This window comes from Gopherus flavomarginatus, chromosome 1, assembly GCF_025201925.1.
Source record: "Gopherus flavomarginatus isolate rGopFla2 chromosome 1, rGopFla2.mat.asm, whole genome shotgun sequence".
In the NCBI taxonomy this organism is placed as follows: Eukaryota; Metazoa; Chordata; order Testudines; family Testudinidae; genus Gopherus; species Gopherus flavomarginatus.
Genome location: NC_066617.1, coordinates 370082889 through 370094903, shown reverse-complemented (window position 1 = coordinate 370094903; position 12015 = coordinate 370082889). Strand labels below are relative to the sequence as shown.

Sequence of the window (12015 nt, the reverse complement as noted above, 5' to 3'; positions counted from 1 at the left end):
GCCTAGATTGGCTGCAGGTGTTCTAATCAGCCTGTCTGCCCTAATTGGTTCTAGCAATTTCCTGATTACTCTAGTGCAGCCCCTGCTCTTGTCACTCAGGGAGCAGAAAACTACTCATCCAGTGACCAGCATATTTGCCCTCTACCAGACTCCTGTACCCCATTGCTTTGGGTCTGTCACAATATATATATTGGGTCTTGTCTACACATTTTGCCACATCACAATTTGCCCCTTTTTCCAGACAATTATGAATATGTTGCATAGCACTGGTCTCACTACAGATCCCAGGAGGACCCCGCAATTTACTTCTCTCCCTTCTGAGAACTGACCATTTATTGCTTCCCTTTATTTCCTATCTTTTAACCAGCTACTGATCCAGGAGAGAACCTTCCTCGTTCTCCCAGGACTGCTTATTTTGCTTAAGAGCGTTTGGTGGGGACCTTCTCAATGACTTTCTGAAAGTCCAAGTAGAGAATATCCACTGGATCTCCCTTGACCACATTTTGTTGACTCACTCAAAGAATTTGAATAGATTGGTGAAGCATGATTTTCCTTTGAAAGGCTGTGTTGATTCTTCCCCAACAAATGTGTCCATCTATGTGTCTGATAATTCTATTTTTTCCTATAATTTCAACCAATTTGCCTGGTACTCTAGTTGGGCTTACTGGCCTATATTGTTAGGATCGCCTCTGGAGCCTTTTTTGAAAATCAGCATCACAATATGTATGTGCTAGTTGGATGGTACAGAGGCTGATTTAAACCATAGATTACATACCACGGTTAGTAATTCTGCTGTTTGATATTTGAGCTCCTTCAGAACTCTTGGGTGAATCCCATTTGATCCTAATAACTTATTACTGTTAAATGTAGGAGTTTGTTCCAAAACTTACTCTGCTTATGCTTTAATGTGGGGCAGTTTCTCAGATCTGTCACCTAAAAACAATGGAGGATAATCAGAGTGTTCGTCAAGTGAAGGGTCAGTTCATCACCTGGCTTCAGCTCTCATGACAAGGGAGATGAAATATATGGACCACACCCACCTGTTCCATCATGGGCCCTTACATCCTAGACGACATATGCTACTGATCTCCTCACTGTAGAGATAGGTTCTGATGGGTCAAAGGCCAAGAGCAGTGGGAGAGGGGCTGGTGAGGGTGGACAGGGCACTGGGGAAGGAGACCAAGGCAGGCAGCAGCATTTACAAAGTGTCTGTCTTTGTGGAGAGCCAGGGGACCGGGGGGATGTTGGCCCATGAAGAATGGTATCGGTGGTTGCTCAGACCACAGTATTGCTCTTGACAGAGTCAATAAAGAGAAGGGATGTGGATGTTGTTCCTATTACACATGGCCTGCCACTGTCCTGCCTCTGTTTAAATATTCATGGGCTATGAAAAAAGCTGCAGAGCTGTTTTGCAGTCACAGTATTCACCCTTCCCGAGAACTCCAGGAGCTGCGTGATTCATGAATGCTGCACAAGCTGCGGATAGGGGTATTCAAGGGTCGCAGTAACCCACCCTTTCCCTATGCCCTCAGCCAGTTACTAGTGACTGAGTCATGCCAGAGACACAATTAATGCAGGAGGCCCAGGAGAAGCCATTCAGGCAGCCCCGTTGATGGCTCTGCACACTGCAGACCTGCTGAGCCCACTGCCCACCGGGGCAGAATGTGTGAATGAGGGTCTGACACATAGAAGTGCTGGCAAGAGACTCAGGCCCAGATTCCCTCTGCAGCCCCTCTGTTTATGCTGCCCCAGCAATACAAAGGAGTGGAAATGGGCCTTTGCTCCCCCACAAAGGCATGTCTTGCTTCGATCCCAGCCCAGCCCGTTCAGTGTAGAGTGACCACCTATTCAAAACGTAAAAGTGGGACACATGCAGGAGCTCCATCCACTCTGTGTCCCCTTCCCTGCCGCCTTCATGGCCCTTCCCTGGACCCTTTTCTCCCCGCTGTGGCCCCAACCCCTGCTGCTCAACTTCCCCTGAACCCTGCCTCCTTGCGAGGCTTGAAGCTGGAGCTGGGCTGTGGTAAGTGTTACTCAGGGAGCCAGGATACTCCACCTGCCCTGAGTGAGGGGATAGGGGGCACGAGACCAGCCCCTAGCCCATATTCCCACCCCCTATGGCATGCTACAAAGGGAAGATGGCATTTCTGGGGCTCCCCAGAGCAGGCTGGCCTTTTTGGAGAGCTCTTAAAATAGCTTGGTTCTGTCCTTGCTGGTGGCCAGGATCTTGGGAGAAGAGGAGGAGCAGGGGGCCAGGCCTCAGGGGAAGAGACAGGATGCGGCGAGGCCTCAGGGACAAAGGAGGAGCAGGGGATGTGGCAAGCTTGAAGCAATGCTGATCTCAGCAAGTAGGGCAGTGAGGGTCCCAAATAAAGGAAGAGGAGGGTAATAAGAGACCTCGTGTTCTGGAGAACACTGAATTAATGGGACCACCCAAAGGGGGCTCTTGTTCAATAGGAAGATATTAGGCAGGGTAGGAGTGAGTTGTGTCTGAGTCACTGTTGCTAGGCAGATTTATCACTGCATTTCCAGAAACTTCTGGAATTGGGTGTGGTAGTTTTGTATATGCTCCAAAAGGTTCCTCCTTGCTTGGGGTCAGACTCCATCAGGGTGAGTAATCAAGGGCAGCTGCTTTGCAAAGGGCCACCTGTTCTGTGTGAATTGGGAGAAGCTGAGCCAAGGAGCGAAAAGCAGGCTGTTTCCCCTGACTCTGCGACAAGGGAGATTTAGGTTGGACATTAGGAAAAAGTACCTAACTGTGAGGATAGTTAAACACTGGAACACATTGCCTAGGGAGGTTGTGGAATCTCCATCTCTGGAGATATTTAAGAGTAGGTTAGATAAATATCTATCAGGGCTGGTCTAGACAGTATTTGTCCTGCCATGAGGGCAGGGGACTGGACTTGATGACCTCTCAAGGTCCCTTCCAGTCCTAGAGTCTATGAATCTATGAATAACCTATGAATCTATGAAAATTATATTTGGTTTGAACTTAATATAATGATCAGTGGGTCAGTGAGGCATTTGATGTGAAGGGAGTACACCAGAGTGGGGACACCCTAGCCCTCATCCTAAGTGACCACAATGAGACTGATGATTTAGCCTCTCAGGCATCCTGGGCCCAGCTATGTAACTAATATGAGCACTGTGCCACAAAGGAGAGTGGAAGGCGTGTCCATGAGGTCAGGCAGTCCTCTAGGTAAAGCGAGTGGGAGTATGGACTCAGACCTTTTCACTAGTCAGTTCCCCTGGGGTAATACAGAAGCAAGAAAAGTTCACCAAAATGGTTCAGTTATGGAGTAATTTATTACATCTTGCCAATGATCTGACCAGAAGATATTTAGGTTCTTGTCCCAATTCCAGCTACAGGATTAGAGACTACAGACTTTCCACTTTAATTAAATTGTCTCATTAGCACTGACCCCGCCATTTGTAAGGCAACACACATCTTTTCATGTGCTGTGTATATATACCTGTCTACTGTATTTTCCACTGCATGTAACTGATGAAGTGGGTTTCAGCCCATGAAAGTTTATACCCAAATAAATGTGTTAGTCTCTAAAGTACCACAAGTACCACTTGTTGTTAGAGTGTTCAATGTCATAAGTGGACCCTGAGGTTGTGTGGCAATTATACTTATTCTGAGGACTATTCCAAATTGTTAAGATCTTTATTAAAATGAATGAAAGAATAATAAATGGTATAAACCATAGAGTCACAAAGTAATACAATTATATGATGTCTGGGGTTAACATCTCTGTTATAAAAGCAGCTAAGCTGTATTGCAAAGGTGAGCTGATAGCTTCATAGAAGATGGCAGTACATTGCACACAGAACAGAAAGCCATCGTCATTTGCTACAATAAACAGTCTGCAAGACACAATTTGCCCTGAAAATCTAAGCCCCTGTTCTCGGCAAATCATTTATTTTCTCCCAGGGGTTGTTCTCAGGCTGAAGTTCTCCAGGGTCTATTTTCTGCTCTTCCAGCTGCTCACACAGAGTCCAGGGAATTGTACAGGAGTCCTGGCCAATTTGAAAATCCACAGGGATTGTACAGGGGAATCATAAAGGTCGCTGTGCAGCATGCCGAGTGTCAGACATGTGACATTCATACACTGATTCTCAAGACTCTACCTTGCTGTTGCAGTAAAAAGATTTCCTCTCTCTGCTGCGTGGGATTTTGGTGAGTTGCCTGTTTCTGCATTAAAGTGAGTGGTAAGGGTTGAGGAAGGTTTCTAGGGTTCAAATCAAGAACCATCTGGGCAGGAATTCACCAGCACGGTGACTTGAATTGTTTAGTACTGTCATAAAAAACAAGGGATTTACCTGGAAAAATTGGAACTACAAATAGATTGGAAACACTTTAGACAAATATTTGCATTTAAGTTCAATTCGTTTTCTCTTACTGTGTCCTTCTATCTTTCTCAGTAATTTTTTTTTGAGCTGTGGTTTTTCCTGTGGTTCGCTCAAGTTTTCCAATTCAGCAACCTCGGTGCCCTTTTTGGAAGTGCAGCCAAAGCTTCTGCAGTGGGTATCTGTGTTACCAGAGGGTTCACAACAAGAATAGGCCACACGCTGCCCAGATTCTACTCTCTGATTCTGCCTTCACTGGTTCACTCCAGATTGACACTGGCTTCTGTGAGAGCAAAATCAAGGCCCCTGTGTTTTGAAACTCCCAACTTTCATTCCCAGTCTCAGAACGCCACATGAACTGGGGGTTCCTTGAGACTCTCTCACCACCCTAACAGAATAGCGCTCTCTGCAGCAGGACCCAAGGCTGTGAATTTGAGAGCCAGGAGCCGAAAATTAAACATTCAGAGTGAAACTAGTCCCCTTGAGATCAAAGGCAAAATTCCTAATTGAGCCAGGAGTTTGCCCTAAATCCACATATAGTGAGTTAAATAAATTCCCTGATTTACATCAGCCATGAGCCTCCAGTGACTTCATCTGGAGTCGCTCCGTGGCCTCTAAGGATGCATGAGCTTCTTTGGACCCAAGGAGAACTGACAGGAGAGTTGCTTAAATCTCAAATTCACAGATTTAAAGCTTTCAAACAATTTGGATAACCATTTTTTTTAAAGAGAGGGCAAAGGGAGAGAGACCCTTCATCTCCTTTTCTGAAGATGATGAGAAGCATTAGAGATTGTCTTGCAAATGTTACCTGGGGAGGTCCAGGAACACACAGTCTGTGCGGTGGGTGTGGGTAGGACTGCGGGACATGCAGTATCCAGATCACAGTGGCACAGAGTCCTGAAACTATGCAACATGGGGAATGGACATCCTCCCTGATGCACAGACCAAAGAGGTGTCATGAGGCCACTTGGGTCTGGGAGGTGTCTGAGACTGCAAGGGAAAGGGAGCAACACTCTAGCACAGGGGTCGGCAACCTTTCAGAAGTGCTGTGCTGAGTCTTCATTTATTCAATCTGATTTAAGGTTTTGCATGCCAGTAATACATTTTAACGTTGTTAGAATGTCTCTTTCTATAAGTTTATAATATAGAACTAACCTATTGTTGTATGTAAAGTAAATAAAATGTTTAAGAAGCATCATTTAAAGTTAAATTAAAATGCAGAGCCCCCTGGAACGGAGGCCAGGACCCAGGTGTCAGAGTGTGAGTGCCACTGAAAATCACCTCCTGTGCCGCCTTCGGCACCTGTGCCTTAGGTAGCCTACCCCTAGTCTGGCAGATGGTCTCGGACACCATCCCCCACCTGGACCATACTCCCTTCCATGGGAAAGCCCACTGCAGTTTTGTGGCAACATCAGCAATTGCCAACACAGAAATACAGCCTCAGGAAGGGGTGTCTGGGTTTCTAACTGGCCGCAGTACATTAAAGCTTTGTGTCTTTTTGAAGAAGAGTTGCTCACACTGGCTCCTTCTAATCCCACCTCCTCTCCCCCTCCTGCTAGGTCTATCCATCTCTCCTTCCCTGCACAGGTTGAGCTGCAGCCAGGGTTCCCTTTGCCCCCAGAAAGGCAGTTCAGTCTCATCTCACCCTTTTCCCCGGTGCAGGCAGACACTGAGTTTAACTTACACTGAAGAGGTGTACCTGTGAGCTGTTGCTGTGGTGTGTGGCACCTGGTTTTGGTCCTGGGTGAGGGGTATCACTGTGTGGCAGGGTGGAAGTTCTGGGGGTGGGGGATCTCCATGGACAGCTGACCAGCACCAGGGGTTGTGTGGAAGGAAGAGGGGTGTACAGAGGCAGGCTGGCAGTGCTGGAGGCTGTGGGGACAGGTAGGGGGTGTACACAGAGAACTGGGCACTGCTGTGGGTTGTGGAGGCAGGCAGGGGATGTGCAATGATAGGCCGGTAGCACTGAGGCTTTGTGGGTGCTGTGACATTCTATACCCCCATATTCTTCATTTTCAGATAATCAAGATCTTACATATAAAGCAGGCCTTGTAAGGTATCAAGGGAAACATGATCTGCTGAACGTCATGTCTCTATCCATATATGTATCATAAATGTATATAGAATTATGAGAATTCTGTTATATGGTGGTCACTAAAACATGCTGTAAGTTGGGAAATCAGCCAGATATTAGCCCCCACCTTGAGGCAACAGCAAGGAAAGTAACAAACACTCAGGCAGGGTGTCAAATAACCCATCAAAACCCATTGTCCAACAAGGGAGCTACAGTACACTGACTCACCTGCATGACACCCCATAAAGTGATTTGCTCAACCTTGCTTGCAGAGACTCAGCGATGCCTCCCAGACATGCCTCGACGTGTACTCCCCAAACACATGGACTGAGGGTGTAAAACAGACAAAGCGGACACATACTGAGCCCTTCTCTGGCAACCACCTTCACTGCAAGCAATGAAGACATTGAGATTGGCCCAGGTTAAAGGAAGAAACCTGTATATTAAGGACTGCTATATCCCGTGGGTTGAGAAAAACTGCTTCATCTCTATGTTGCCCAGTCGAATAGGGCTGAGAGTTTAGACTGCATTTTTATATTTTATTTTATTTTGGTAACCACTCTGACTTTTTGCCTATCACTTAATATCACTTAACATCTCTCTGTGTAGTTAAAAAATGTGCTGTTTATTCTACCTGAAGCAATTTGTTTGGTTTGAAGCATGTAAGAGACTCCCCTGGGGATAACAGACTTGGGGCATATCAATTTCTTTGTTAAACTGATGAGCTCATCTAAGCTTCCAGCATCCAGCAGGCATAACTGGACACTGCAAGATGGAGGTTCCTAGGGTTCTGTCTGGAATCGTTGATATTGGCAAGTGTCATTCAGTCGCACAATCCAAGCGGTAGCTAACATGGTAGAGGCTGTGCGTGAACAGCCCAGGAGTGGGGGTTCTCACAGCAGAGCAGAGTCAGTCTGCGTCCCAGAGTCAAGGCTTGGAGTGACCTAGCAGATCACTGGTCCAGATAACACCAGAGGGGAATGTCACAGGGTCAAAGAGCTGCTTGTAGACGGACAGGTGGGCAGTGCTGCTGAAATAATTTTTTTCTGTAGGATTGTTGATCCAAGGCCAGCTTTGGGATCTTTCCTGATACAGAGTGTGTTTGGGGATTTCAGGGTCTCTATGCCCTGATAAGCCACAGAACTGCAGCCTGAGTGACACAACCTTTACTCAGTTTTGTTCCCAACTGTTATTGTTATGTTACTTCAGGCATTTCACTGGTAGAAATAACCATAGATATTTTGTGACAATGTACCCCATATTGATCATAGTGATATTATTATATGATAATAGCATAATTATGATACATTTTATGCAAGACAGGTCATGTAAGATGACATTGGAAAAGTTATGACTTTCTGAATATTATTATCCAATTTGTATGCACATATGATTTTTTGTCTGCAGTTATGAATATCGACTACTTATCTATATTTCAAATGTAGTTACACCTGGGTAACGCCCACTAGGCAGGATGATTTCAGTCTAGATAACTGGTTGGGAAGGGCCTTTTCAGGGCAATGAGCCATTGGAGGAAACAATGGAAACTTATCTTCCACCAGATGAGCCTCCCTGAGAATGCTTCAGACAGCCTATACATAATGGATGCCACCCCAAGCAAAAAAAAAAATTGGCTGCCCCCCATCCTTACCCTGACCTCCTCGCTGCACCCCCCTGCCGCCCCAGGCCTAGGCTCTCCCCCTGCAACTAAACCCTCCTTCTGCCACAGGATGTGCCCAGAACACAGACAGGATTGGTTCCCATACCATTACAGAGCTGCAGTAAAGTGGAACAATTTTCAGCTTGTGTGATTGGAGGATATCTGGATACATATTATAAGACTGTCCTCCAAAAATGAGGAAAAGTTGAGGTGTCTTTATTATTCTTTTGTTCCACTCTTTCTTTCTATGGGGTGTTTGCCAATGCAATATCACTGTCTTCCTTTTAAACAACAAACAAACAAACAAAAGGCAATGGCTGTTGAAAATAGCAATTCCAGTCCTAATAACCACTGGGAAGTATTTCTTGCTCAATTTTATCCTACTTTTTCTACAGCAAGTTGCAGTGGATCAGTATATTTGATCTGGGAGAAATGAAGTAACAGCTGTCCAAACTGAGCTTGAGCACTCCTGAACTTTGAGGTGTTCAGATCTGGAAGGCGGGTGCTGGGGAGAGGGGGAGGGCTGTGACTCCGCAAGGGAGCATGGCAGCATGTATGCAGCAGCGTGTCTGGCTCCGCGCAGTGCCAGACACGCTGGTCTGAGTGGTATGGTAAGGGGGTTGGGGGGTTAGAGAAGGGGTAAGGGGTTCTGGGGGGGCAGTCAAGGGACTGGGAGCAGGGGGGTTGGATGAGGTGGATGTTCGGGGGGAGGCAGATGTGTCAAAGGTTCGGGGGGGCAGTCAGGGTCAGACAGCGGTTGGATAGGCATCAGAGTCCCAGGGGTTTGTCAGGGGACAGGTAGGGGGTGGGGTCCTAGTGGGGAAGTTGGGGGAGGTTTCAGAAAGGGCAGTCAGGTACAAGAAGAAGGGAGGTGTAGATAGGGGGTGGAGTCCCAAGGAGCAGTTAGAGGCAGAGGTCCTGGGAGGGGGAAATCAGGGGACAAGGAGCTGCGGTGCTTAGATAGGGGGTGGGGTCCTGGGGGGCAGCTAGGGGCAGGGGTCTCGGGAGCGGGCAATCAGGGGACAATGACCTGCAATGCTTAGATAGGGGGTGGGATCCTGGCGGACAGATAGGGGCAGGGCTCCTGGAAGGGAGCAATCAGGGGACAAGGACCAGCAGCACTTAGATAGGGGATGCAGTGCTGGGGGGCAGTTAGGGGCAGGGGTCCCAAGATGGGTTGATCAGGGAGCAGGGGGGGTTGGATGAGCTGGAGGCTCGGGGGGGCAATCAGGGAACAGACAGCAGTTGGATAGGCATGGGAGTCCCAGGAGTTTGTCAGGGGACAGGTAGGGGGTGGGGTCCTAGGGGGGAAGTTGGGGGGAGTGTCTCAGAAGGGGGCAGTTGGGGACACGAAGAAAGAAGGCTTAGATAGGGGGTGGGGTCCCAAGGGGAAGTTAAGGGCAGGAGTCCTGGGAGGGGGCAATCAGGGGACAGGGAGCGGGGGAGTTGAATGGGTTGGGGTTTCTGTGGGGGGCAGTTGGAGGGAGTGAAGGGTGGCAGGGTGGGGTTACCCTCCCTCCCCGTGGAGTGTCCTAGTTTTTGAATGTTAAAATATGGTACCCTCCCCTTCACAGTGCAGCTCGCCATTCACAGCAGGCTGCACCAGGAGGTCTCACCTATCTCAATTCCTCCCCGTTCTTTTCCTGTATGTGACCAGGCCGAAGAACTCTGGACTCCATTTGTAATTTTCCCACAAACTAGTCTTGAAACTCAGTTTTGAAACACAGGGTTCCCGCCATATGCTAAAGTTATATAAAGCAGGGAGTGACATTGTTGGTGGTTCTTCTCTCCCCGCTCAAGAAGACTCCTAGAATGTGAATCGCTATAAAATATTTACTGTACTAATTGTTATAAAGCATGTAACTCCCTCAATGTGCTTCTCTCCCTTTACAGGCACTTTGAGCATTTCTGACTCATATTGACACATCAACCACCTCATGGCAGCTTTCAACTTCACCCCCTCTGACCCTTCAACGTTCATCCTAACGGGCATCCCCGGCCTGGAGGCTGCCCACATCTGGATTTCCATCCCTTTCTCTATGTTCTACATTATCAGCCTGTTGGGAAATTTCACACTTCTGTGTGTTGTAGGTAAGGAGCAGACCCTGCACAAGCCGATGTACCTGCTGCTCTGCATGCTGGCGCTCACAGACATCGCCACACCTACCTTCGTCGTGCCAAAGGCACTGGGCATATTTTGGTTCAATTTGAAAGGCATTACTATGGCTGGCTGCCTCACCCAGATGTTCTTCCTTCACATGGTTTCTGTTATACACTCAGCCACCCTCGTGACAATGGCCTTTGATCGCTACGTTGCCATATGTATCCCTCTGAGATATGCCACCATCCTCACCAATGCACAAATAGCTAAGCTTGGTCTTGTAGGTTTGATAAGAGCTGTTCTCTTCATTCTGCCCCTACCGGTGCTTATGAGTCAGCAGCCATTCTGTGCCAACCGCATTATCCCCCATACTCAATGTGAGTACATAGCTGTGTTCAAGATGGCATGTGGGGACATTACAGTAACCAGGATATACGGCTTGGTGCTAATGTTTGTAATCAATGGGTTTGACCTGACGCTCATTGCCCTGTCCTACGGTCTGATCATCACTGCCGTCCTCAGAATTGGCTCTAAGAATGCTCACCAGAAAGCCCTCAACACTTGCACAACCCACATCTGTGTGATGCTGACATATTACACCCCTAGCATCTTCTCCAATCTCACATACCGGTTTGGTCAAGGCATCGCTCCCCATGTTCACATCATCTTGGCTGACCTCTATCTCCTCATCCCTCCCATGCTCAACCCGATCATTTATGGGATCAGAAGCAAAGAGCTTCGTGACAAAGTAGGCAAATACATCTGCTGCAGAAGGTGATCACCTGGGGCCACTGACTTGAAACCTGTGTTACAAGAGGGGGAAAGCATATCTCCTCGTTAATCAAGGGTGCCCTGTCCCAGTTTGGTTGAGCTCAGCATTGTGGAAGTTCCAGTCTGAGAAGTTCCTTCCATATAATATCTTATCCCTCTATCACTAAGCACGGCTCTTTCCATTGCTGAGTTACCTCTCTCTGAGCATCACTTGGCCTCTTTCATTGTCACCCAAAGCCTCCATCTCCACACACCCTGTTACTCAGCCTTTCCGTGACTCTAAGACTAAGTCTACACTAGCACGGTAAGTGAACCTACTCTACGCAACTCCAGCTACATGAATAAGGTAGCTGGGGTCGATATACCTTAGGTCAAGTAACTGCAGGGTCTACACTGTGGGAGGGGGCTGGGGAGTTGACAGGAGAAAAACTCCCATTGACTTATCTTACTCTTCTCTTTACTAGACTTGCTAAATTGACTGCCGGTGGATCGATCTCACAGCATCGATCTCAGCTGAGTTTAGACCTGCTCTGAGACTACCATAAGATATTATAGCATTTTGAGGCAAAGTAGTTTTCCATTAGTCTCTGTGCAGCCATGGTTCTTTTCAGTTTTACAGACAGAAGCCACATTTTCAGATAATGAAAGAGAAAAAGAAAGAATCAGCAATGCTGAAGTTCTTTGTCATATGTACAGAGATTTGGTAAGGAAAATATACTTGATTTTTCTATATTGAATGCATCACAAAACCTGGAGGATAAACCTAATGTTTCTACTGGAAAGTCATTATACAGGAAAACTGCTGTAGGAATTGAGGATATTCTACTAAAGCTTACTGGTGAGAGTTGTGAAACCATGTGTTTTTGAGAACTGGACTGCAGTATTTAACTACTACAGCACCTTTGAGTAAATATAACTTACTGCTTTGTGCAGCTGATTTTGGAGTGGAACAGACTATGAACTTCCCTTGGGTCCCAGAGAGGGCTCTTTGTGATGTCCCCGTGCCCACAGAGCGGGGTATCTTATTTTCATGAACCTTTCCCATTTTTGTTCATT

General features: G+C 47.2%; 1 protein-coding gene across 1 annotated transcript; it reads left to right on the top strand.

Moving 5' to 3' along the window:
• The first annotated feature begins 10024 nt into the window (after positions 1-10024).
• LOC127054475 (olfactory receptor 52E2-like) lies at positions 10025-10966 on the top strand. Its single transcript, XM_050960724.1, has one exon. The coding sequence runs from the start codon at positions 10025-10027 to the stop codon at positions 10964-10966; it is 942 nt and encodes a 313-aa protein (XP_050816681.1).
• Positions 10967-12015: the final 1049 nt, after the last annotated feature.

What these genes read in the sequence shown, in the direction of transcription:
- LOC127054475 (XM_050960724.1), top strand. Translation starts at nt 10,025, where the DNA reads ATGGCAGCTTTCAACTTCACCCCCTCTGACCCTTCAACGTTCATCCTA.